The sequence below is a fragment of the Loxodonta africana genome, chromosome X, assembly GCF_030014295.1.
Source record: "Loxodonta africana isolate mLoxAfr1 chromosome X, mLoxAfr1.hap2, whole genome shotgun sequence".
NCBI classification, from domain to species: Eukaryota; Metazoa; Chordata; class Mammalia; order Proboscidea; family Elephantidae; genus Loxodonta; species Loxodonta africana.
The window spans coordinates 123695670-123723228 of NC_087369.1; the positions used below are offsets into that span (position 1 = coordinate 123695670).

At 45.2% G+C, this 27559-nt stretch overlaps 1 protein-coding gene across 1 annotated transcript; it reads left to right on the forward strand.

Annotated features, from left to right (window-relative positions):
• The first annotated feature begins 47 nt into the window (after positions 1-47).
• Positions 48-27033, forward strand: LOC135228949 (nuclear RNA export factor 2-like). The gene is made up of 16 exons (XM_064278465.1): positions 48-122; positions 20180-20305; positions 21114-21197; positions 21310-21414; positions 21532-21612; positions 21730-21829; positions 21938-22026; positions 22139-22246; positions 22435-22544; positions 24307-24343; positions 24693-24769; positions 25042-25149; positions 25238-25296; positions 25402-25560; positions 26246-26318; positions 26871-27033. The coding sequence occupies exons 1-16, from the start codon at positions 48-50 to the stop codon at positions 27031-27033; spliced, it is 1554 nt and encodes a 517-aa protein (XP_064134535.1).
• The last annotated feature ends 526 nt before the right edge of the window (positions 27034-27559 follow it).

Below are 27559 nucleotides of genomic sequence, written 5' to 3' on the forward strand. Positions count from 1 at the left end.
CTACTTTTTTTTTTGGTTGTCTAACCCACAGATTGATAAAGTTCAACATGCACAGCAGTACTCCATCATTAAATAGAAGTGGTATATACGAGATCAGGCCTGAGCAGGGCCTGAAGGCACAGGTAAGTTGCACTAGGAAGGGGCTAAAATGCCTGTAATCTCCACTCCTGTCGCATTACCTGACTTCTCCCAGTCTGCATCTATGGCTTCATGGGGAGATCCTTATAATCACTTGCCCGAGGAAGAGAAAACTCGTGCCTTCTTTATAGATGTTTCTGCATGATACGTAGGCACTACTCAAAAGTGGACAGCAGCAGCACTACATTCCCTTTCTGGGACCTCCCTAAAATTACAGTGGAGAAGGGAAATCCTCCCAATGGGTAGAACTTTGAGCAGTGCACCTGGTTGCTCACTTTGCTTGGAAGGAGAAATGGCCAGATGTGTAACCGTATGGTGATTCATGGCCTGTGGGCAATGTTTGGCTGGATGGTCAGGGACTTGGAAGGAACATGGTTGGAAAATTGGAGACAAGGATTTATGGGGAAGAGATATATGGATAGACCTTTCTGAATGGGTCAGAGAAGGGAAGATGTTTGTGTCTCATGTGAATGTTCACTAAAAGGTGACCTTAGCAGAGGAGGATTTTAACAATCAAGTGGGTAAGATGACACATTCTTCGGAAACCAGTTATCATCTTTCCCCAACCACTCCTGTCATTGCCAAGTGGGCTCTTGAACAAAGTGGCTGTGGTGGCAGGGATGGAGGTTATGCATGGACTCAGCAACATGGCCTTCCACTCACCAACGCCTATTTGGCTACAGCCACTGCTGTGTGGACAATCTGCCAGTAACAGAGACCAACATTGAGTCCTCGACATGGTACCATTCCTCAAAGTGATCAGCCAGCAACCTGGTGGCAGGTTGATTACATTGGACCACTTCCATCATGGAAAGGGCAGTGTTTTGTTTGTACTGGAGTAGACACTTACTCTGGATATGGATTTGCCTTCCCTGCACACAATGCTCCTGCCAAAACTACCATCCATGGACTTATAGAATGTCTTATTTACCATCATGGTATCCCACACAGCATTGCCTCAGATCAAGGGACCCACTTCACAGTAAAGGAAGCATGGCAATGGGCCCATGCGCATGTATGTCACTGGTCTTACCATGTTCCCCATTATCCTGAAGCAGCTGGCTCGATAGAACCATGGAATGGTCTTCTGAAGACACAAGTATGGTGCCAGCTAGGTGGCAATACTTCGCAGGGTTGGGACAATGTTCTCCAGGAGGCTGTATATGCTGTAAACCAGCATCGAATATATGGTGCTTTCTCCCATAGCCAGGATTCATGGGTTCAGGAATCATGGGGTGGAAATGGGAGTGGCATCACCCCCTATTACCCCTAGTGACCCACTCGCAAAATTTTCCATTCCTGTCTATGTGATATTTCCATCACCATTAATCTCCCTTTTCCTCCTCCCTCGCACCTCTGGTAACCACTAATGAGCTTTTTTCTCTAAATGTTTGCTTTTTCTTGTCTTTTTATATAAGTGAGGTCATGCAATATTATCCTTTTGTGATTGACTTATTTCACTTATTTCACATAATGCCTTCCAGCTCCATGAATATCGTAGCAAGTATCAAGACTTCATTTCTCTCACTCCCCATGCCCTTTTGCAGTCGACCTCTCCTCCTCACCCCAGCCTTGACAACCACCTATTGGTTTTCTGGTCCACAAAGTTTTATTGTTTTAGGTTTTTATTTTGTATTTTCATTTTTACTTAATTCTATGTACTCATGTGGAACCTGTTCATAGACCAAGAGATGGTTGTTCGAACAGAACAAGGGGATACTGGGTGGTTTAAAATTAGGAAAGATGTGTATCAGGTTTGTTTCCTTTCACCATGCTTATTCAGTCTGTATGCTGAGCAAATAATCTGAGAAGCTGGACTATATGAAGAAGAATGCAGCATCACGATTGGAGGGAAGACTCATTAAGAACCTGTGATATGCAGATGACACAACCTTGTTTGCTGAAAGTGAAGAGGACTTGAAACACTTACTCTTGAAGATCAAAGACTACAGCCTTCAGCACGAATTACACCTCAACATGAAGAAAACCAAAATCCTCACTACTGGATCAATAGGCAACATCATGATAAACAGATAAAAAATTGAAGTTGTCAAGGATTTCATTTTACTTGGATCCACAATCAATGCCCATAGAAGCAGAAGTCAAGAAATCAATGATGCCTTGCATTGAACAAATCTGCTGCAAAAGACCTCTTTAAAGTGTTAAACAAAGATGTCGCCTTGAGATCTAAGGTGCTCCTAACCCCAGCATGGTATTTTCAATTGCCTCGTATGCATGTGAAAGCTGGGGAATGAATAAGGAAGACCGAAGAAGAATTGGTGCCTTTGAATTATGGTGTTCGCGAAGAATAAAATCGGCTGTGCAACCCTACCCTTAATCAATGCGATCTTTCAATTACCGTCAACTAAAACTCAGTTAATTCATTTTTTTTTAATATTTAATTTTATTTCGGTGAAAATATACAGAGCAAAACCTGCTTCCATTCCACAGTTTCTGGGCATAATGAGCAGTGATTTTTGTTGCATTCTTCACATTGTGTCAACATTCTCATTATTTCTGTTCTAGTTGTTTCTCTTCCATTTACTTAAACTCCATACCTTCCCCAGCCTTCTCATCTATGCTTTAAAATAGCTGTTGACCCTTTGGTTGTATAGAGATTATTATTTCTTTTTGAATGTGTATACTCAAGGGTGGCAATCTTCACTATTTGGGCTAAACTGTTATTTATTTTAAAGGTAACTTCAGGGATGAGTTTCAATTTAAGGCTTAAAGAGCAACTCAGGGCCATATTCTTGGGGACACCTTCAGCCTCAATAGGTCCAGTGAGTCTGGATTCTTTAAGAATTTGAAGTTCTGTTCCACATTTCTTCCCTTTTTATCTGGGTTCATCTATCGTGTCCTGATCGTAATATTCAGTAGTGATAGCTGGACAACATCTATTTCTTCTGGTCTCAAGGTGGAGGAGGCAGTAGTTCATGGAAACCGTTGGTTCCGTATTCCGTCCAGTTCCTCTTTGAATCTGAGGTTTCTTTTGTTCCAGATGAATAAAGACCAATAGCTGTATCTTTAAACCATATCACTTGAACATTGTGAGAAGGAAAGTTATGTACCTTTTATCCTTAAAAATGAATCAACTGAAATGAATAGGTGAATATACAGAAACTAATACTCATTAGTGGCTGCTGCTCATAAGCCTTTAAGACACTACTCACCATACTGGGAGGTAGAACCTAAACTCTAAGAAATATGTTATGCTAATTGACTGAATTGTCCCACGAGCCTATGGCTCTAAACACCCAATCCAATAGAAACAATCCCATGAGGTGATTAATTATTCCCAATTAATAGCAGTATCTGTAGTCCTCCCCCTCTTTGGTTCTTGTTACTGTTGCAAAACCATACACACCCTAGAATTTGCCCGTTCATCCCTTTTCCCTATGTGTAGCTTATTGACATCAATAACACTCGTCATGTTTGACTATAAACAAAAGTGACTACTACCTAGGGAGTACTTCTCCCTATCCTCCCCCTGCCCCATGCCCCTTGTAACCACTAATGAATATTAGTTTCTGTATATTTACCTATTCATCCCAGTTAGTTCATTTTTAATGATAAATGGTACATAACTGTCCTTCTCTGTTAAAGACAATTTTCATGTGACCTGATTTAAAACTGTACAAATGAAGACAGAGTTCTGCAAAATTATCACAGTAAATTGAATCTAGTCTTTCAAAAGCTTTGAAGTGTCAGAAAAGGAACTCAAAAATTCAGCTGTGATTGTCAGTGGGCTGTGGGATTGCTGGTTATTTGTATTTTCCTCTGAATCCTTGAATGTATTTTCCACATGGTCTAAACTGAGTGCAGATCCCTCTTATGGTTGGAAACAAAGCCACTAAAGTTATACCCAATAATCAAGACAAGGCCTGGTGAAGCAGTGAGAAGAGTAAGGGCTTTGGGGTCAGAAAGAGTGGGTTCCATTCTGGGCCCTGCCAATGATGTGAGGCAGGCTAGGACACTTAAGCTCCCGGAGCTCCTGGCTCCCCATCCAGGGAAGGAGGAGAGGCATCTTTCCCTCATAGGGTCCTTGTGGGTTTTGATGGGATCACAAAGGCAGGTTCTTTGGTCTCAACCATGCCTGGGAACTGAGGCTCCGTTTCTTTATCTCTAAAGAGAGAATCACGAAGTTGCAGCTTAGCCAAAAGCATAAGGTGTCATTATGTAGATTAAGAGATAAGTCAGTGTCTTATTAGATATGTACTCAATGAGACTGTAAAGAATGATGATATCTAACCAGAGGTTAATGAGGTTTTCTTGCTTCTTTATTTTTTCCCGTTCTCCAAATTCTTTTAAATATTTAGCAAAGATAATACTTAAGAGCATTGCATAAAGAAAATGGTTTAAACTTTTCAAACCTGCAGTTCTACCTCTAGAAAGTTCATGTAGACTTTGCCATTCAAAATCATGTCTGCTAAAAAGAAGACACTATCCTGTCCACACTCTCATGGGATCCTTTAGAGGAGGAAACATTAATTCACAATCCTCTTCATTTTCAACAGCTTCTCTGAAGTGCACACCCCAGTTATTCCCTGTGGAACAATTCTGGGGTCCCACTGCTGACCTGTGCAGGGGCCTGGACAACCCCCTCAAAAATGCCGTCAAATAAAAAACAAATCCAGACTTTGATAGGGAGATGTTTCATTCAGAAAGAACTATTGCAATAAGAAGAATGCTCAGAATCCTGCAAGTGTCTCAAGGGTTAGATAAAAAGGGTTTTTATTTTATAGAGAGGAGAGTTAGCAAGGCTAAAAAAAACCAAGTGTGGGGAAGTGGGATGAAAGGGTGACATGACTGGATAGTAAATCAGAGAACTTTTTACTCTGAGGCACCTATTGTCAGGACGGGCTGTTAAGGTGGATTTGTACGCTGGTCCGGGCTGAGCGTGGACCATAGTTCAGGGGGCTAGGGGAAGAAGAGAAGGTTATGCAATGTTTGGCTAACAGGCATTTGTTCCAATTGATCAGTGGGGACAAGCCAGTTCAGCTAGTCATTTTTGAGGTAAGGAATGTGAATTTGGAGGGTTTGTATCCACCTTGTCATAGGTAAATAAGGGGCCATCTATGAGTTTTACCTAAGTCATATAGGGAAGGGTGGTGGCAAAGGTCAGTTGTTTTAGAGTCAGGCATTGTGGTCAGCAGATTCCTAGGAGAAGCTTATACGGGGGTTATATTCCACTTTTTTAGTATCTGCTCAGGCTTGGGGACAAGCGGATTTCAGGGGTCTGTAGGTAAGTGTCTTAGTTATGTAGTGCTGCTGTGACAGAAATACCACAAGTGGATGGCTTTACCAAAGAAAAATTTATTTTTTCACAGTTTAGGAGGCTAGAAGTCTGAATTCAGGATGCTGGCTCCAGGGCGAGGTTTTTTTCTCTGTCAGCTCTGGGCGAAGGTCCTCGTCTCTTCAGCTTTTGTGTCCTGGTTCCTTGGAGAGCTCCGTGTGACTTGGCATCTCTTTTGCTTCATCTTTGCTGTTCTTGCTTGCATTTTCAATCTCTTTTATATATTAAAAGAGATTCACTCAACAAGAGACAGAAAGGGCCACATAAATCAGAGACTACATCAGCCTGAGACTGAAGAACTAGATGGTGCCTGGCTACAACCGATGACCACCCTGACAGGGATCAAAACAGAGAATCCCTGATGGAGGAGGAGAACAGTGGGATGCAGACCTCAAATTTAACTAAAAAACCAGACTTAATGGTCTGAATGAGACTAGAAAGATCTCAGAGGTCATGGTCCCCAGACCTTCTGTTAGCCCAAGACTGGAACCATTCCCAAAGCCAACTCTTCAGACAGGAATTGGACTGGACTATGGGATAGAAAATGACCGTGGTGAAGAGTGAGCTTCTTGGATCTAGTAGACACATGAGACCGAGTGGGCAGCTCCTGTCTGGAGGGGAGATGAGAGGGCGGAGGGGGACAGAAGCTGGCTGAATGGACACGGGGAATACACGGTGGAGAGAAGGAGTGTGCTGTCTCATTAAGGGGAGAGTAACTAGGAGTACATATCAAGGCGTATATAAATTTTTGTATGAGAGACTGACTTGGTTTGTAAACTTTCACTTAAAGCACAATAAAAATAAAAAAAAATAAGAATTATATTGTGAAGCCACTGCAGTAAAAAAAAAGAAAAAAAAGATTGACTCAACATACACCCTACACTGATCCTGTCTCATTAACATGAAAAAGACAACCCATTCCCAAATGGGATTATACATAATCACAGGCACAGAGGTTAGGATTTACAACAGATATTTTGAGGGGTCACAATTCAATCCATAACATCCCACCCTTTAGCCCCACCTCAAATTCATGTCCTTGCCTTATGCAAAACACATTAACTCCCATCACTTCATCCTGAAAGTCTTAAATCAGCTCCAAGTACAAATTCCATCCTGGGGCAAAATCCCTCTTCAACTATGAACCCGTGAAACCTAGACTACACGTTATCTGCTTTCAAAGTACAGTAGTGGAACAGGCACAAGGTAGACATTTCCATTACAAATGGGAGAAATTGGAGGGAAAGAAGGGATAGCAGGCACCAAGCAAGTCCGAAGCCCAGTAGAAAAAATTACATTAGCTCTCAAGTCTTGAAAATAATCCTCTGGTCTCTGAGACCATCTGGGCATTGGCCCTGCCCCCCAGACCCTTGCTGTTAGCCACTACCTCTGGATTTTGGATGGAGGCCACTTAGCCTTGGGTTTCATCTCTACCTTCCAGGCTCTCTGGGATGGCAACTCTGCTCCCTCGGCTCTAGGCAGCCCCGCCTACTCAACTTTGGGCAGCAGCTTCATCCCCCTGGTACACCTTAATGGCAGCCCCACACTGTAGAACAAATTTGGCAAAGATCTGACTCTTTGAAATCTAGGAAGCTGTGGCCCCACCTTTTGAGATCCAGGAGACAATGGCCCCACCCTTTAAAACTGATAAGGCCCTGCTTCCCTTGCTCCTTCCAACAGTTCTGCTGATCTCCTAGCTGCTCCAGTTATAGTCTGTTTCTTTTCTTGTAGGACAACAGATGTAGCTGCTTTGGCCTGTTTCCTGCTTGTAGAAGTCCAAAAGGCAAACAGTGTTCTTTTCTTTTGTTCTTTCTCTGCCCCCTTCAGTCTAAGCTGATGGGTTTTCTACTGTGGTCGTTGGTTAGATGCGTCAGTCACAGGCTTAATATCTTTAACAAAAGATGATGTAGCCAAGTCCTTGGCGAAGATTCTAGGGCACATGTCCTTAGTCTGTACAACAGAATTTTCCAAATCTTTAAGCTCTGCTTTCATTTTGCACAGTTCCTTTTCAAGTCCATCTCTTTCCTCTCACATTTTTCTATGAGTGGCAAGGAAAAACCATGTGGCCCTTTTAAGATCTTGCTTAGAAATCTCATCAGCCAGATATCCAAGTTCTACCTTCCAGTAAACATTTGAACATAATTCACATGAGGTCTTTACCACTGCATAAAAAGCATTGCCCTTCCTCCTTTGTCCAATCATGTGTTCATCATTTTATTTTAAAGCCTCACCAAAAGCAGATTTAACATCCACATTTCTAGTAACATTCTGTTGCTGGCTTCATATGTATTCTCTAAGATGATAGAGACTTTCTCTATAGCTCTCCTCACTTCTTTCTGAGCCTTCGCCAGAATTGCCTTTGACGTTAATAATTCTACCAACAGTCTCTTGAGGGAAATCTAGGCTTTTACTATTAGGCACCTTTAAAACTCTTCCAGCCTTTAGTAACTACCCAATTTCGAAAAGCACTTCCACATTTTAAGTATCTATTAGGGCAGCACCCCACTCTTCTGGTACCAAATTAGCCTGGATTCTCTAGAGAAGCAAAATTAGTGAAGTGTATATACTTCGTCTCACATACTTTGGTCATGTTATCAGGAGAGACCAGTCCCTGGAGAAGGGCATCATGCTTGGTAGAGTAGATGGTCAGTGAAAAAGAGGAACGCCCTCAACGAGGTGAATTGACCCAGTGGCTCAAGCATAACAATGATTGTGAGGATGGCGCAGGACCAAGCAGTGTTTCATTCTGTTGAATATAGGGTTGCTATGATTTGGAACTGAATGGACATATAAGAATGGGAGTTCCAGAACACTTAATTGTGCTCATGAGGAACCTATCCATAGATCAAGAGGCAGTTGTATGGACAGAACAAGGGGATACTGAGTGGTTTAAAGTCAGGAAAGGGTGCGTCAGGGTTGTATCCTTTCACCATACCTATTCAATCTGTATGCTGAGCAAATAATACGAGAAGCTGGACTATATGAAGAGGAATACAGCTTCGGGATTGGAGGAAGACTCATTAACAACCTGCATTATGCAGATGACACAGCCTTGCTTTCTGACAGTGAAGAGGACTTGAAGCACTTACTGATGAAGATCAAAGACCACAGCCTTCAGTATGGATTACACCACAACATAAGGAAAATAAAAGTCCTCACAAGTGGATCAACAAGCCACATCATAATAAACAGAAAAGATCTAAGTTGTCAAGGATTTCATTTTACTTGGATCCACAATCAACACCCATGGAAGCAGCAGTCAAGAAATCAAAAGACAAATTGCATTGGGAAAATCAGCTGCAAAGGGCCCATTTAAAGAGTTAAAAAGCAAAGATATCACCTTGGAAAGTAAGGTGCGCCTGACCCAAGCCATGGTATTTTCAATCACATCATATGCATGTGAAAGCTGGACAATGAATCAGGGAGACCGAAGAAGAATTGACACCTTTTAATTGTGGTGTTGGAGAAGAATATTGAATATACCATGGACTGCCAAAAGAACGAACAAATCTGTCTTGGAAGAAGTACAACAAGAATGCTCCATAGAAGCAAGGATGGCGAGACTGTGTCTTACATACTTTGGACAGGTTGTCAGTAGGGATCAGTCCCTGGAGAAGGGCATCACGCTTGGTAAAGTACAGGATCAGTGGAAAAGAGGAAGACCCTCAACGAGATGGATTGACACAGCAGCTGCAGCAATGGGCTCAAGCATAACAACAATTGTAAGGATGGCGCAGGACCAGGCAGCATTTCGTTCTGTTGTATATAAGGTCGCTATGGGTTGGAACCGACTCAACGGCACCTTACAACAACAACACAGATATATACATACACGCACATATGTATGTATATATATCCTCTATGTGTCTGTCATTTTGCCATACTGTGAGGGCTTGTGTGTTGCTGTGATACTGGAAGCTATGCCACTGGTATTCAAATACCAGAAGGGTCACTCATAGTAAAGAGGTTTCAGCTGAGCTTCCAGACTAAGACAGACTAGGAAGAAGTACCTGGAGGTCTACCTCTGAAAAAAGTTAACCAGTGAAAACCTTATGAACAGCAGGGGAATATTGTCTGATATAGTGCCAGAAGATGAGCCCCTCAGGTTGGAAGGCACTCAAAATATGACTGAGGAAGAGCTGCCTCCTCAAAATACGGTTGACCTTAATGATGTGGATAGAGTCAAGCTTTTGAGACTTTCATTCGGTGAGGTAGCACAACTCAAAATGAGAAGAAACAGTTGCAAACATCCATTAATAATCAGAACATGGAATGTAGGAAGTATGAATCTAGGAAAATTGGAAATTGTCAAAAATGAAATGGAATGCATAAACATCCTAGGCACTAGTGAGCTGAAATGGACTGATGTTGGCAATTTTGAATCAGACAATCATATGGTCTACTATGCTGGGAATGACAAATTGAAGAGGAATGCCGCTGCATTCATCATGAAAAAGAACATTTCAAGATCTATCCTGAAGTACAACGCTATCAGCTATGGAATAATATCCACACACCTATGAGGAAGACCAGTTAATATGACTATTTTCAAGTTAAGGCACCAACCACTAAGGTCAAAGATGAAGAAACTGAAGATTTTTACCAACTTCTGCAGTATGAAATTGATCAAACATGCAATCAGCATACATTGATAATTACTGGTGATTGGAATGCAAAAGTTGGAAACAAAGAAAAGGCTCAGTAGTTGGAAAATATGGCCTTGGTGATAGAATTGATGCTGGACATCGTATGATAGAATTTTGCAAGACCAAGGACTTCTTCATTGCAAATATCTTATATCAACAACATAAACGGCAACTATACACATGGACCTCACCAGATAGAATACACAGGAATCAAATGGACTGCATCTGTGGAAAGAGATGATGGAAAAGCTCAATATCATTAGTCAAAACATGCCAGGGGCTGACTGCAGAACAGACCATCAATCACTCATATGCAAGTTGAAGTTGAAGTTGAAGCTGAAGCTGAAGAAAATTAAAACAAGTCCATGAGAGCCAAAGTAAGACCCTGAGTATATCCCACCTGAATTTAGAGGCCATCTCAAGAATAGATTTGATGAGTTGAACACTAATGACTGAAGACCAGAGAGTGGTGGAATGACATCGAGGATATCATCCATGAAGAAAGCAAGAGATCATTAAAAAGACAGGAAAGAAAGAAAAGACCAAAATGGATGTCAGAAGAGACTCTGAAACTTGCTCTTGAAAGTGGAATATCTAAAGTGAAAGGAAGAAATGATGACGTAAAAGACCTGAATGGAAGATTTCAAAGGGCGGCTCGAGAGGACAAAGTAAAGTATTATAATGACATGTGCAAAGACCTGGTGTTAGAAAACCAAAAGGAAAGCACAAGCTCGGCATTTTTCAAGCTGAAAGAACTGAAGAAAAAATTCCATCCTCAAGTTGCGATATTGAAGTATTCTGTGAGGAAAATATTGAATGACACGGGAAACATCAAAAGAAGATGGAAGGGATACACAGAGTCACTGTACCAAAAAGAATTGGTCAACGTTCAATCATTTCAGGAAGTAGCATATTACCAAGAACCGATGGTACTGAAGGAAGAAATCCAAGCTGCACTGAAGTTGTTGGCAAAAAGCAAGGCTCCAGGAATTGACAGAATACCAACTGAGATGTTTCAACAAATGGATGCAGCACTGGAAGCGCTCACTCATCTATGTCAAGAAATTTGGAAGACAGCTACCTGGTGAACCGACTGGAAGAGATCCATATTTATGCCTATTGCAAAGAAAGGTGATCCAACTGAATGCAGAAATTATGGAAAAATATCATTAATATCACACACAAGTAAAATTTTGCTGAAGATTATTCAAAAGCTACTGCAGCAGTATATCAACATGAAACTGCCAGAAATTCAGGCCAGATTCAGAAGAGGATGTGGAACCAGGGATATCATTGCTGATGTCAGATGGATCCTGGCTGAAAGCAGAGAATACCAGAAGGATGTTTACCTGTGTTTTATTGACTATGCAAAGGCATTTGAATGTGAGGATCGTAATAAATTATTGATAACATTGTGAAGAATGGGAATTCCAGAACACTTAATTGTGCTCATGAGGAACCTGTACATAGATCAAGAGGAAGTCGTTCAAACAGAACAAGGGGATACTGTGTGGTTTAAAGTCAGGAAAGGTGTGTGTCAGGGTAGTATCCTTTTACCATACCTATTCAATCTGTATGCTGAGCAAATAATCCGAGTAGCTGGACTATATGAAGAAGAATGGGGCATCAGGATTGGAGGAAGACTCATTAACAACCTGCATTATGCAGATGACACAACCTTGCTTTCTGAAAGTGAAGAGGACTTGAAGCACTTACTGATGAACAGGAAAGACTATACACTTCAGTATGGATTATACCTAAGCATAAAGAAAAAAAAATCCTCACGACTGTACCAATAAGCAACATCATGATAAATGGAGAAAAGATTGAAGTTGTCAAGAATTTCATTTTACTTGGATCCATAATCAACACGCATGGACGCAGCAGTCAAGAAATCAAAAGATGCATTGCATTGAACAAATCTGCTGCAAAAGACCTCTTTAAAGTGTTAAAAAGCAAAAATGTCACTTGAAGGACTTAGGTGTGCCTGACCCAAACTATGTTTTTTTTTAATTGCCTCAATATGCATGGGAAAGCTGGACAATGAATAAGGAAGACCAACGAAGAATTGGTGCCTTCGAATTATGGTGTTGAAAAAGAATATTGAATATACCATCAATTGCCAAAAGAACAAACAAATCTGTCTCGGAAGAAGTACAGTCAGGATGCTCCTTAGAAGTGAGGGTGGTGAGACTTCATCTCACATACTTTGGACATGTTATCAGGCAGGACCAGTCCCTGGAGAAGGGCAACATGCTTGACAAAGTAGAAGGTCAGTGAAAAAGAGGAAGACCCTCAACGAGATGGATTGACACGGTGACTGTAACAATGGGCTGAAGCATACCAATGATCATGAGGATGGCACAGGACTGGGAAGTGTTTTGTTCTGTTGTCCACAGGGTTGCTATGAGTCAGAACAATCTTGACCTCACCTAACAACAAGAACTATACGTACATACATACATAATATATACATAAAGAGAGAGAGAGAGACAGGTTTATCTCATGAAAATGACTCATGTGGTTGTAGAGGCTGAAAAATCCAAAGTCTGTGGGTCAGGCAACATGATGGAGGCTTCTCCGGACTTACGAGTTTGCAGGGGCTGACAAACCAAGATCAGCAGGTCAGTTGGTAGGCTGCTGGCTCGTGGGCTGCAGAGGCTGACAAATCCCAAGTTTTGCAGGCAATATGGCATGCTGCTGGCTCTAGTCCCAAGAACCAGAGGTCAGATGATGACGAGCTGGATGCAGAATCCAGAGTGAGCAAGAGCCAGTGAGCTCTTCTCAAACGTCCATATATATTGGATGGAGGCCACATCCCCAAGGAAGCTCCCCTACAACTGATTGGATGATTACATCAGATCACAACATCGAGGTGATTACATTATACCCCAAAATGGAGGATAACCACATCATTATATAATTGCCAAATTACATCATTATATAACTGTCAAACTACATCATTACATAACTGCCAAATCACTGGGAATCATGACCTAGGCAAGTTGATACATAACCTTAACCATCACAGAAGGAGAGAAGCCAGACTAAAATTCGGCAAGGCAAAACAGAGGGTAGGACAATTGTGAACACTTGGTCAGCAGAAGATGTGAATCCTGGAGCAAATCTCCAGACAATATTACTGTTACTGTGATTTACATCTGTGAAACCATACAGAAGAAGAAAACACAAAGTACAAAGATTTGATCATGATTTTATTTACATGCTCTTTCACCACATGCAACACAAAATAACTTTTAACAGGCCTTTTTTTTTTCTTTTTTCCAAATAATATTTTTAATTTGAGAAAATTCAGAGATTAGAAGTCAGTGTCATCTGGTGATTGGATCCAGAAAGGTTGCTTGGACATCATTTAACAGGAAGCCTGATTACGAGGGAGGGAGGGGCCTCACCAGAGAGAACCTTCTGGAAGTTTATGTGGCACACGAAACATTAATGGGTGACTCAGACTGAGCCCACAGTCATTAAATCACTGACAGGAAGTTGCCTTCAGCCGTCTCCCCCACAATAAAAACAAAGCTCTCTCTGTGCGTGTGTGTGTGTGTGTGAGAGAGAGAGAGAGAAATAATGTGGAATACACGTACATATACAGTTAAGACACACAGATACATATTATTGTTGTGATGAAATTTCTAATGAAATTGTTATAAAATGTTATCAGAATTATTTCTGCTGATTTCAAAATTAATATATGTATTCCAAAAATAAATGCAATGCACAAATGAATATTTATTGCAGAAAATTTTCCTTCTATATTTCTTTAATCCTGTTACACAGCAAGATGTCTATTTTTGGTAATTTGCTTTATATTCTCCAGATATATTTCTGTGTGTATAGTTCTATATAGATAGCTTCACATGAACATATATATTTCTTCACAACTTGTACACACACACATTCAATTTGTTTTTCCATTTGGATATTTCATTGCTTTTTGTACATTAATCTTTTTGTTTGACTGTAATACATAGTTCTCTGAATTATTTCAGTGTAGACTTTGAACAACACTCTTTTAGGTAATGAGATTTGCTTATATAACAAGAATTTGCCTAAACACTATGTTCCAAATATTTTTTCCAATTCTTCACATTTTGTCATATGTGATTTTTTGTTTGTGATAGACAAGGTCTTTTATGACTTCCCTTTGATTTTTCTAATTTGTAACATAGTTAAATGCTTTTTCCAGGACCACACATCTAGCTTAAATCCCGCCCCCACCCGTGCCTATGCCATGCCCCCAGGACACTCAAACACCCAGCCCTCTTGGTGGTGAAGATGATGGTGGAGATGAAATCTCTCCCCTTAGGCCTAGAGGGCTGGTGCTCTGTCAGAGTCCTCTCAGGGCTCCTGCTCACACCAGCTACTGTGCAAAACCAGTCCAGGGAGGCTGAGATCACCCACCTCTGTTGCCAAGTCTATGATGGACAGTAAGTACCACTCTACACACCAACCGTATCCTGTGGAAATATCAGCTTCCCTTCCCTGGTCCTTTCAGACCTCAGACGCTCCACGCAGCCCTTTCTCATCCCCTTTCACTTTGGGCTAGGTCAGTGGGTACCGGCCCCTTCTCTTTCTCATCGCCCTTCACCCAGAACTAGGTCAGCAGGTACCGGCTGCCTCTTTGTTTCTTAGGTCCAATAATCCATTGGAATGACCCACAAACTCCAGGGAAAAGGCTATCTTTAATCTAGCAGGAAGAAAGATACAAACACAGAGGGCAAGGTCTGAGAGGGGTCTCAACTCAGAGCTTCCAGGTCCCCAGGGGATATGCTTACTTTCCTGAGAGCAGATGTTCAGCCACCACCCATGAAGTTCCACTGAGCCTCTGTCTTCCAAGGCCTTCATTGGTCTCACCACATGGCCATGATAATTACATCATGCCTCCTGAGGTTTAGTCAGCGTTGGGCCTGCAGGTGGTCGGTCCCTCTTGGTGTGTCAGCTCCCATTCATTGGCCTCAGGTGGGGTCTGGTTCTTAGGACTAGGACCAAAGGCCAAATTGTATACTGCAAGAGTGTTCCATACCTCACACATGGATATGTCTGGGAGGTGGTTTGTGGGGCCCAGACAGAAGCACAGGAAAAGTGGACAACATGGAGGGAAGGTAATTAACATGACAGAATTACTGTAAGTCAGAAGTAATTAGATTAATTTAAATGATAACTCCTTTAAGCCAAACAAGTATCCAGTTATTCTCTCTATTATTCATAAATGTAGAATTTGGTCTAATGCTTTTTCCATTGTGTCCTGAAGCCTTCAAGGCTTTGAATGCTGGAATCCCCAGTGGCATGGTATTTGATGAAACCCTGCTTATTACTCAGTTTTGTTCTGTGTGAGTTGCATTATTTTAAAATAAAAAAAAATTAATGAAAATTTAAAGAACTGTAGTGTCAACAGATTTTTTTAAAAAATTTAAAATGGGAAGAGCTGGGAGTAAATATTTGCAAACTATTATGTAAAGGAATTTTAAAATTTGAGAGACCTGAGAAAAATCTGAAACGGCTGGCTTGAAGTTTTACTACGGCTCCTCCGTGGCTAGTTCTGTTTCTACCCTAGCAACAGCCATTTTCTGTGCACACATAATCATGAAACTAAGAAATATCAGGCAATGATGGTGGAACTACCCTGTAACTCCACCCACCATTACATACCCCTATGATTACCACACTGTGACAAACCTAAGAAAAACATGTATATTTTGTAAGCCGATCACCTTTGAGCTTCTGCTATAGCATGTCCTGCCTCATGAGTTCCTGCCAAGGGAAGTCCCACCTTAAAATAATCTACTACCAATTGAGTCCAATTGGGTAATATCTTTCAATGATCTAAGCCTGTAATTACTAATCAAGTGATGTCTTTCAATGATCTAAGTTTGTAAATATCAATCAAGTACTGTACTTCATGTCCTTTGTTTCCCCCTTATAAAACATCTCGCCTAGTCGCCATATTAGACTGCTGGATTCTACCTCATGGAGTTCAGTCTATCTCCAGCTCCAGCTATCTCTTTACTTTCAATAAATCTATCACTTTTATATTAATCAGAGTAAGGATAATTACCCTATGACACTAGTACAGACTTTGTTGTAATATGCATGATCATTAAGGACTTTTGTTAATCAGCAGAGGAGAGAAGGGAAAGTATCTCAAAAAATAATCCACTTAAAAAGCAAAATGCTTCTCCAATAAACCTCTGAAGAGATGTCAAACCACATTAGCTGAAGAAATGAAAATCAGAGATGTCATAGTAAGTCGAAAAAAGAACAGTTTGCAGGAAAGTATTTATATGATTACAAATTTTAAAAGAATATGCACACCTATTGAACACAAATATTTTAAGGTAGGTAAACACATTACAAAGGGGCCTTGGTGGTGCAGTGGTTAAAGCACTCAGCTGCCAACCAAAGGTTGGTGGTTCGAATCCACCAGGTGCTCTAAGGGAGAAAGATGTGGCAGTCTGCTTCCGTAAAGGTTTACAGCCTTGGAAACCCCAGGAGGCAGTTCTACTCTGTCCTATAGGGTCGCGATGAGTCAGACTCGTCTCTGGCAATGAGTTTGGTTTATTTTTTAAACACATTACCTAAGAGAAACATATCTGAAAAGTGTACAGTTGATATCTGTGGGTAACGGTGAGAGGATCTTACAGATGGTAGACGCAGAATTTTTCAGCAAGTAGACCTTTTATTGTTTAATATTTTGTAATTAGGCAAATTTGTTGAAACACTTGAAAATATCTAATAAAAATTGATAAAAAGACTCAAATGTATGTATTGTTTTGGAAAAATGTTCACACTGTATTGTTTTTTTTTTTTTTAAAATACAACTTCTGACTTTAGAGTTTTTCTGTGTATGTGCGTATGTTTCTGTCTTGTACTTCCCTCAGCTTAAAGTTTACACACTCTCATATGCAGATTTTCTCCTCACTCAGGGGCTGGACTTCCTTTCTCAGGGACTGGACTTCCTCTCTTGGGGTCTAGAGATTCCTTCCACGGAGTGAAAAATTCCAGAAAGTTTCGGCTGATGCGAGGCTCCCAACCACTGCTTCCCCCTCAAAAAGCCTCATGGTTTGATTTTCAGAGCTACACTTCTGGCTCGGACCACCAGGGGGAATCTACCTACGTTGAGTACTTTTTTTTAAAGAAAATGGCATTCTTCCCCCAATCCCCCGCCACCCCGGAAATCTAGTTCCAGGGACCTAACAACGTCTGTTATTTCCTTTATAGATTCCAGTCCTGCTTTTTCGTATGTTCTCTCTGGGATGGCTGCAGTTATTTCCTGCTATTTTCAGGTCTTTCTGTTACTTTACCCTAACGTCAAAAGAACTATATATAGTGCGGCAGGATTTTTATTAAAGCTGTGCAGGAGGTCGTCACCCCCCTTCCATGGAGCTCAGTTCCACTCTGTTTTCCCATGTAGCATCTGAGCGACTGCAAACAAGCTCCTGCACTTCTCTAACCCTCAGCAACCTCAGAGTGCTGGTGATTCTGCATTCATGCCCCCCTCGTGAGGAATACGTGAACAAAATAGATGTAATGTAGCAAGTACAGAGCTTGGCATGCAGCAGGCCCTCAGAGCTCCTTGGGTTTGCAGAATGAAGGAACACGGTGTAATAATGCCAACAGACACAGATCTTGGTGCACAGTCTACCCTCAGTTCCCTGAATTTGTAGCTACAAGAGCTGGGTCTCAGGCCTCCGGACACTAGTTAACCACCTCATCTGGAAGTAGGAGGGTAGCTCGGTATGGAATGGCTCTCTGGGTGTGAGGCTGGTAGCAAACTCAGGGGGCAGTAAGAACAGGAAGTTAAGTCTTCTCTGGCCCACGGGGCTCTCCTCTCTATGCCCTTGGGGAAGAGATTTCCTGTGAGGACTCCATCTTGGTCGTGTGGCCGGAACTAGGTGGTTTGGGGAGTGCTCTCGCCTTCTTCAACAGCCATCCTGGATCTGCCCCACACCCCAGGCTCCTGACCTGACAGGTTCTCCTCAGGAAATTCCTGTGAGGACAGTAGTGACAGGATACTGGTTGTAGACCACACCATGGGTGAGTGGGTCAGCACAGGAGGCTGGAGGGGTTCTGGGCCCCTCCCCCACCACACTCGATAACAGCAGACCCCTTTAGATGGGGGGTGGTGAGGGCCCAGGTAACGTTTCCACTCTCTTGAGGATGAGGGTTGAGTGGGTCCTGGGACCCCTGTGACGGTTCTACATGGAAAACCTCTCTTCTTGTGGTTTGGTCCTGGTCGAGGTGAAAAGTTCTTCCTGGGTGAGGTGAAATGTTCTTCCTGGTTGAGGGGAAAGGTCTGAGTCAAGTGGTTCAGAGTTTGGGGAGTTGGAAGTGTGTGCCTGGGGTGGGGGTGTTGAAAATTAACATTCTTGGGATTCATACTAGAGGTGGTGTAACCAAATGAGGGTTCTTGTCCTGTCCTCTTAGCTGATTGAAATAAGACAGATGCCACACCACCAGTGGCAAGGGAAAAAGAAAATGGAAATTTGTTGTTTGCACAAACAAGGAGTAACGTGGGGCCTAGAAACCCAAAGACCACGAGCTGCCCACCCCAGGGGAGCTTGGAGTTTTTATGCCCTCCAGTCCCCAGGGGACAGGGATTGGCACCCAAAATCCGACACCCCCCGATCCCTCCCATGTCCATATTTGGAGATCCAGGTGCTGTGTCATGTTGTAAAGGAAGGAACCTTTGGCTTTACAGATGGGCTTGGGGGCAGCTGTGTGCCTGAGAACATCTTCCTCTCAGACAATGTTCAAGTCTGGGGTCAAGTAAGGGCCACGGCTCTTCAGGTCCTGCACATACGCCAAGATCCTGGTTTACAGACATGGGGGATTCCGGTGGCAAATTCAAACCGAGGTTAGGGCTGAGGCAGGGTCAGGCCAAGCTGCAGTTAGAAACTGCTGGTTGCAGGGCTGCGACGGAGGGGGGAAACTGCTGCGGAGCCTGTGAAGCCTAGGCAGTAGGTTCAGTGGGGGAAGGGCTGGGAACTCACCCTTATCCTTGAATCCTTGAATCCTTGAATCCTTACACCAACCATTCAAGATAGATTGCATCACTCCCATAGAAGTTTCTAGAAGCTTGTTTTATGGCCCAGCATATGATCTATTCCGGAAAGTTCACGTGTGGTTGTTAGGTGCAGTGTTCTATGTCGGCAAGTAAATTTTGTTTCTCACGTTTTTTGAAATCTTCTCCTTCTAACTAAAATTGACTTTACCTGTATTATCCGTCACTCAGTTAAAATGTCCCACTGCCACTGTGGACATGCCCATTTCTCCATTTACTTCCATCAGTTTTTGCTGTGTACATTTTGGCTTCTATGTTAAGTGGTGCACACAGACTTAGAGTAGTTTTATTATTATTTCCTTGTGTAACTGAACTTCTTATCACTATGAAATCTCCCTCTTTAGTAATGTTTTTGCCCTAAAATATACTTTTTGTCTTATTAATGTGGTTATACCAACTTAATGTCTTTTATTAGTTTTGAAAATTTCTCAGACATGATCTCTTCAAATACCACTTCCACACTACTCTGGCTCTTTCTTTCCAGACTCCAATTAAGCACGTGTTAGATTTGTTCACTATATCCCCCCCACCCCGCCTCCTTTGATATTCTCCATCATTTTGTCTCTCCAGGCTTCATTTTGGGTATTTTCTTTAGACCTAGCTTTCATTTCTCGAAGTCAAAGTGGAGAATTTGCCTCTGACCCTTGAACTATGACAACAAATATTCAGGGTAGATTTTATTATTCCCCTAGAGCAGAAGAGGGAGGTAAGGGTTAAAGATGTTAAGCAACTTGTCTTGGGTCACTCAGACTGAAAGCAGCAGAGCATGGACTAACATCGCAGAACGGACCCCCTGCCCAAGGCCTTCCGCTGTGCTAGCTCTCTCCTGGGCTGTGAATGACCCCGACCTCTCATATCCCAGGAAGAGGAGCCACAGTGAAGTCTTTCAAGCTCTGTAGCACTGTACTATATTTCTTTCTACACTATAAAAGTCAGTGAAATTACTTCACTAGCCATAGTGTTTTCACAGGACTTTTTCTGGCATTCGGACCACTGATATTTTGTTCTCCATTTCAGGGGATAGTCACCAAGTTAATTCTTTTCAAAGAAGAGGAAGACACTGGGGTATTTCACAAAGAAGATATGATAGTTGGTCTGAACAAGTCAGCCCTGGCATTCATCCGTCATCACGCCAGGAGCAAGGTGGAGTTGCAGCAATGAGTGATGCCCACGTGAGCCCTGGAGTAAGATAGTAAGTGACCACTCAGCATGGTGGCATGTACCAGCCAGTGGAATACGCAACCCTGTATGTAACTCTGTCAGTCCTTCTCCAACCTGGTGGAGTGGGCAATGCTAGGACCAGGTTAATGGTTGAGCAAACATTATTACAGCCTTGACATCAGTAGGGCGAGGTGTTAGAAGCCTTTCCTGGCATTCCTGGACGCCTTCTTTCTCTTCACATCCCCACAGCACCCCCTACACCATTCCAACCTACTGTCAGAGAGGGAGGTGTCACAGAGGAGACCAAACCCATGGGGACATGGAGAGAGAGAGAAGACCTCCACAGGAAGGAATGCAGGGGAACAGGCAGGATGGAACCTCCAGGAGCTGGTTCAAGGTCACAGTGAGTGTCCTGGCAAAATGCACATAATGTTCAGGAGACACAGGTTGGGTGGAGCTGTGCTGATCTCCTGGAGACACTAGGTACTTTGCTGGGGCACAGAGAGTAGGTAACTTCTCCTTTTTCTTACTAGGTGTTAACATCCTGGATTGGTCTAAAGGTAGGATGGGAGAAGTAATAAAAAGGGAAGAGGCTGAAGACAGGGAGAATGGGAAGTTTGTCTAAAGGCAAAGGTGGAAACTGCTCACAAAGAGATAGAGAAGCTCCCCACAGCATGGCTCAGTTTCAGACCTACTCAAACTTAGGTCTCAAAGGAACATATGGTTGGGACTCTTTAAGCTTTATTTCCATCACATCAGTCTCCTCTTCCAACCTTTCTTTTGACCCCAGTTTCCCTCTGGTGTGAAATATGATGAGAAGTGCCTGCAAAATTTGATCAAGAGCCTATGCAGCATCCCCTTCAATCTGATCCAGGTAAGAGAGGGCAGGGAGGCAGCCGAGTGGGCACAGGGCAGGTGGAGGGGCCAGGCTGAGCAGGAAGTCTGGCCTCATGTTGTATTTCTCTTGCCCCTCCCTCTCTCTAAAGTCTCAGTGTCAGAAAATGCATACCAAGGTCTTTGTCAAGAGTGCCAGCATTGCCTTCGAGTTGAAGAAAGTCAACAGCATGATTTGCAATGAAGATAACGGAAGGGTGTGTGTCAGGGCATGGCCAGGGCTAGCTAGGGCCAGGAGGGCAGGCTAGGGGATGGGTCTTCTTGATTTTGGGTTTCAGAGTTCCTGGAACTTACCCAAACGCACTTCTCTGCAGATGTCTCTCTTTGTCAGCCCCTCTACCCTACCCTACTCTGAGCAGAAGGGGCTAAAGTCAGGAAAAGTGAAACTCATAAAGGTAATGCAGACTGAAGATATGTGTGCACACACCCAGACCCACCGCTTCTTCCCTCATCATTTTCCCCCTCCACCACCTCGGCATCAAAGTCACTGACCCACGTCTCTGTCTGTGCAGGTGACCAAGATCAAAGGATATGAAGTCCCCCAGCAAGCTCTTGACCACCAGAGACTCCACTCAGGTCCACATATGAGTGACAGCAGTAATTCTAGGGCAGGTGCAGGCAGAGGGAGGGTAGAGGGCAACTGAGGGAGGTATTGGTGCTGGGGCTGCTCCAGCCAGGCCCCTCTCATCCTTCTGATTCCCTCCTCCTGGCTTCCTGAAGACGTGATGACCCATGATATTGAAATGGGGCCAAATCTTAGGAACTGCATGGCTGAATCCCTGCAGATCCATGAAGAGAATGCGCCCAAGGTGAGGCCTTAGACCCAGTGCTGAGAGGGAACATGGGACAGATGGGGTGGAGGGCATATGTGTCCCAGATGTCACCTCTTAGACCTTCAGTCCAGCTCTTCTCTCATCACAGCTTTTGTCCTTCAACTCGAGCAACAACACATCCTTCAAGCTGGTTGGCCTGCCCAACACCATGCAGAAGGCCCCCAACCTCAAGAGCCTGAACCTCTCCAAAAATGAGGTGAGAAGCGATAGCCAGAGCAGTGTTTAAAGGGAAGGTGGCAGGGCTCATTAGGGTGAGGACAAGAGTTAGGCAAGGCCATGTGTGGGAGAGGGTGGATCTGGGGTGCAGGGCCCTCTGGATCTCTCCCTATTCCTGTTCCCTTGTGTTTTGTTTTGTTTTTTTTTTTTTTTTTGTCATAATTACAGGTTAAGTCTGAAGGGGAGTTGGACAAGGTGAAAGCGCTGGAGTCAGAAGAGATGTGTGCAGACAGAAACCCTCTGTGCACCACCTTCCCAGATAAGTCCACCAACATAAGGTCAGTTGTGCCCTCTGTTGCCCCTGGCAGCCTGAGCTGCCCCGACAGTACCCATCTGCAAGAGGCTGCAGCCCCAGACCTCTGGGAGGACCACGTGCCTTGTCCTGTCCTCTCTCTGTCTCTTACCTGTGCTTAGAGCTGTACCTGCCTTCCTCTGGCCTGCTCACTGCTCCCCTGGGCTGGTGCCTATTTCCTGCCTCTCTGCACCCAGCCTTCTCTGGCATGGCCTCTCCTGAATGTGCTCTAGGAAGCAGAGCTTCCCCTTACTCCCCAGGACTAGGAGTGTGGAGACTGTGCCTTGCTCGTCCACTGGGGCTGCCTGGAGCCAGATCCTGGTGCCCTGGACGGTGAAGGCTCCTCCTGACCAGGGCCTCCTGCTGAGACAGGCCTTCCTGCCTCTGAGCTGAGATGGGGCTTCTCTTCCCATCCAGTGATAGGCCCTGTCTCCCTTGCTTCAAAAGGGTCCCCCGACCTGCCCCAGGCCAACATTGGTGCTTTCTTGCCCCATGCTGAGGGCTGAGGCCCAGGGGCAGCTTTATCATGACCTTTGTTCCTCTGGCTCAGTGAGGGAACTGGGCCTTCCTGGGGGAGAAAGCTGGGTTCCCTGAGTCAAGGGTCAGAAGCAGGTCACCTCCAGTGAGCAAAGGGCATCCCGAGGCAGGTGCCAAGTGTGGAAGGCAGAGGGCAAAGGCGGGTGAGGAGACCGGGACAGTCCTATCATGGGCACTGCCCCCTCCCTCCACCATGTCACGGCACCTGGCCTGGTCCTTCAGAGGAACACTGGGTAGACCAAGGTGGCCTGATTTCTCAGGCAAGGGACCAACTAAGACAGGCATAGCTGTACAGGGGCTATCAGGGGAGAAGGTGACACTTGCAAGAGGGGCCACAGACCCTGAACCCCATGCTGTGCCTTTACCTGAACCTTTCCTCCTGGGGAAGGTCTCCTGCCCCATTGGCTACTCTGTTTCCCATGCCCAGGTCAGATAGCATCACAGAGGTGACAAAGGCCATTGGGCCCTAGCCCAACGAGTACCTGCTTTCCATTTCTTCCTTGTCCCCAGTGCCAGCCAGGGAGAGATGAAGGACAGGGCGGCAGCAGGGGAGCCATTTCCCCCTTCCTTCCCCATTTCTCCCTAACTCCTCCACCCACAGTAAACTTCTCCCCCTTTTGCCTTTCCTTGGCTTTCTCTTTCTCTTTAATCTCCATTCTCTTATGTCTCCCCTCCCTACCTGCACTCCGTTTCTGTCCTTACCCCCTCCCTGTCTCTTGAGCCTGCCTCACCCATCGCCCTCCCCGGTGTCCGGGGCCATCCCTGGGGATGTCCTGGTGTTGTCCAGGGCCAGGCCTGGCAGAGCACTGGACACCTGGTGAGGGAGCAGAGCCTTGGGCCCCACCCCATTCCCCCCTCCTCCCTCCAGAGCCTTCCCTGGGGACTTGGAGGGAGGTAAGTGAGGCAGGGAGGGGAAGGCATCCCTGGAGCCTGGGCTCCACATGCTGCTTCTGTGTCATTGGAGGAAAGGGTCAGGGCCCTCCTGTGGGCGCTTCCCAGGAGGAAGGTGGGAGGAGAGGAGTATGGAGAGAGTGCCCACTAGCTCTCACTGGTCGAGTCCACAGGGGAGGTCCCCAGGGTCCAGGAGGGGTGGTGGCACGGGAATATAGGTGGGACACATGTGGGTGTATTCCTGAGTAGGCTTGCTTGCCTCCATGAGGTGGGCCGGCTGTGTCGTTACATGCTTTTCTGTGTTGTCTTATATTTGACAGCTCCATCCTGGAATTGTTCCCCAAGTTATTACACCTGGTAAGTGTCTTCCTTTATCCTTGACTCCTCTAGCTGGTACAGACAACACTCACAACCTGCCATGAGTTCCTTAGATCTTGACCTGGTTAGATTTTTGGATCTGACCCCTAATCCTCATGTGGGACTGACCCATGAGGGAACCTGATAAAGTCTATGGATCTTCTCTGCTGTTCTCCACAGGCTTCTGGGAGCCCCTGGTTAAGACATCACAGTAGTCTTGCCCATGGAACATCCAAGGCCCTTTCACCCTGACCTCTGACCCTTACCCTCTGCTGGGCCCATCCTTTTCCTTGACCATTCAGTGCCACCTCCCTTGTCTGCACTGCTGACTTCCTCTTCCCTCCCCCAGGACAACCACGAGGTACCCCTACCCATTGTCTTTGGCATTGAAGCATCCAAGAAGTTACCAGTCTGCAGGGTGAGGAGGTGGGCTCAAGCAGGGTGGGGGGTGGGTGGGTGAGGAGAGGATAACATCCATGGTCCTTAGAACCATTTTGATTCCAGGGAAGCATCTTCGGATCTGAGACCCTGAAGAATCTAATCTTACGATTCCTGCAGCAGTAAGTACCTCTGGGACCCCAAGGCAGGGAGGGATGGGATGGGCTGGGTCGCCCAGGCACAGGCCTGCTCATGGGGGGCTTTCAAGTCCATTTAGGGGTGCAGAACACAGACAGCCTGTCCCCTTTGCTTCCCCACAGGTATTACTGGGTCTATGACTATGGGGACAGGCTGGGTCTCCTGGATGCTTACCATGACGAGGCCTGCTTCTCGCTGACCCTTCCCTTCAACCCTGAGGACCTGATTCCGTGAGTATGGCAGTGTCAGCCCTGGGCCCTATGACTCCCCAGTAGACACTGGCCAGTCTTCCACCTCCTCTTCCTCTTTTTCTCCTAGAAGCTGCTTGGACAAATACTCTAAGGGGAGCAGGAATATAAAGAAGCTCAAGGACCCCGGTAAGTGTGTAAGGGGGAAAAAGGGGGGACAGGAGGTATGAAGGGTTCAGTTGTAGGGCCAGGTGAGTGAGGCAACCCCTGACCTTCTCTTTCCTCCCCCGACAGTCCTGCGGGTTCAGTTGCTGAAACACACAAAACATGACATTGTTGACTCCCTCAGTGTATTGCCCAGAACCGAGCATGACATCAGCTCCTTGGTGGTGGACATGTGTGTCCAGACGGTGAGCACCTGCTTCCTCCCTGATGCTGGCCCAGAGGGCAGAGGTGTGTAGGAGGTTAGGGGGACCCTGGGGGCCTGAGCTGTTTTACTCTTTCAGGAAAAGATGCTCTGCTTTTCTGTCAGCGGTGCCTTCAAGGAGGGTGAGTGTCGGTAGAGTCCCTTCCCATGTCCATTAGTGCTCCCTCCCCTGACAGGCTCCCTCTCAGAACTCTCCAGGCTTCCCTGATCTCTTCACTTCCTATTCCCTCTGAGTTCCCCAGCTCCCACCCTGCCTCCTACCCACCTGGTCTGACCTACCCCCATACCTGTCTGCCCCAGCACAGCCCAGGGGTTAGGGACACAGGCTGTAGAGTTTCATGGCTCTCATCCCAGTCCCTCACTCTGACACCTTGGGATACTTGCTTACCTCTCAGTCTCCTCGTTTGTAAAATGGGGGGTAGTAATACCCATCTCTGGGGGTGCTGTGAAAAACAGGTCACATGAACTTGTGAAGAGTGTGTCACAGGGCCTGACACAGAGTAGGGCCCTTTCGCTGGGAGGTGATTGTTGCTGTGGTTGCCCTCCCCATTGCCGACACCCCCTCCTGACTCCCAGTGGGCGCTTGTCCCTGTCTGGCCCCCTTCAGGGTGCCACAGGAGTATCAGGTAAGACTATGATTGGGGAAAGCTGCTGGTGAGTGTGTAAAGCATGGGCATCTCTGAGGGGAATTGTTGTTTATTGTCCTTGAAGTGGAAGGAATGTGTCAGGCTCATGTTCGTGCCTTCACCCGGATCTTCATTGCTACTCCTTCCAGCAACTTCAGGTAAGTGCTGTGTTGTAGGTACCATGTGGGAACACCGATCCGAGCCTGGGGCCAGTGGTGTAGGAAGGTGATGGTGCATTCCTCAGGGTTTCCTCAATACTGCAGAATACCAAAAGGTAGATCCCAGGAGCAGTCTAGCCCAGTGGTTAATAGTGTAGGTTTTGATGTTGGAATAGAGGGTTGGTTCTCACCCTGACCCCAGCATTCACCAGCTGTGTGACCTTGGTCAAGTTACATGACCTCTCTGTGACTCAGTGTCCTCCTCTAAATATGGGGATTAGAGTATCCACCTTCTTGGGCAGTTGTCAAGGGTAAAGGTAAAAGCGGGTGTGCAACTCTCCCTGGGTTGGGAGTAAACCTATGAATCTAGTGCAGCTGGGAGTTAGTTCTCCAAAGGCAGGTTCTGTGGGAGGGGAAAGGGTACCAGTCAAGGAATGTAGGAGGCAGGCGGAACAGGGGATGGAAGGAAAGTAGTTGCTGAGTGGGAGCAGGATCCTTGTTGGGGATATGGGATTGTCTGTCCAGCTGTCTGAGGGCCCATTCTTCCTCCAGCCTATGCATCGTGAATGACCAACTGTGTGTGAGGGACAGCAGCCCCATAGAGACCCAGGGTGCCTTCTTCACCCCAGTGCCCACACCTCCTCCAGCTCTCTACCCACCCTCTCCCAGCAGCAGCAGGAAATGGTGGCAGCGTTCACTGCCCAGTCTGGGATGAACCTTGAGTGGGCTCAGAAGTGAGTTCTGGGAGCGGGTGGGGATGGGATGAGCTGGGAGGAGCTGGGGAGTGAATCATGGGAACTTGCAGGTGATATGTCTTGTTTATTTCACTCATTGTCACACAGAACATCTTTTCTTCTCAGTACATATTGCACCACCTAGTTGTTTTAAACAGGTGCACTGTACTTTCTGAGTTCCATGGATCGCTATTTCCAGAAAATTACATTGCTTGTTTGTGCCCATATTGATATACTGTATACAGGATGTGCATTAAAATTACTGCTTATAAAAGTCCATCACCATGTCAGGTAAAAACGTCTGGAGATGACTCACTTGTGAGAGGCAAGTATTTTCTTCTTTCCGTCAGGGTCCCCCTCCCTCGTGTGTAAGATGCCCTCGGGGTGGGGGAGGTGGACAATCATTTATAAAAGGCAGGCTCTTCAGGGTCAGTTCTGGAAGGGGTCCACTGTGGACCCTCCCCTGAGGCCCAGAAACAATGGGGAAGGAGGGCTCCGGTGGAGGGG

What these genes read in the sequence shown, in the direction of transcription:
- LOC135228949 (XM_064278465.1), top strand. Translation starts at nt 48, where the DNA reads ATGCACAGCAGTACTCCATCATTAAATAGAAGTGGTATATACGAGATC. An exon ending in CAGCAGTAATTCTAGGGCAG is followed by an intron (nt 21,830 to 21,937) that starts GTGCAGGCAGAG and finishes GGCTTCCTGAAG; the next exon opens with ACGTGATGACCCATGATATT. An exon ending in ACTCCTTCCAGCAACTTCAG is followed by an intron (nt 26,319 to 26,870) that starts GTAAGTGCTGTG and finishes TTCTTCCTCCAG; the next exon opens with CCTATGCATCGTGAATGACC.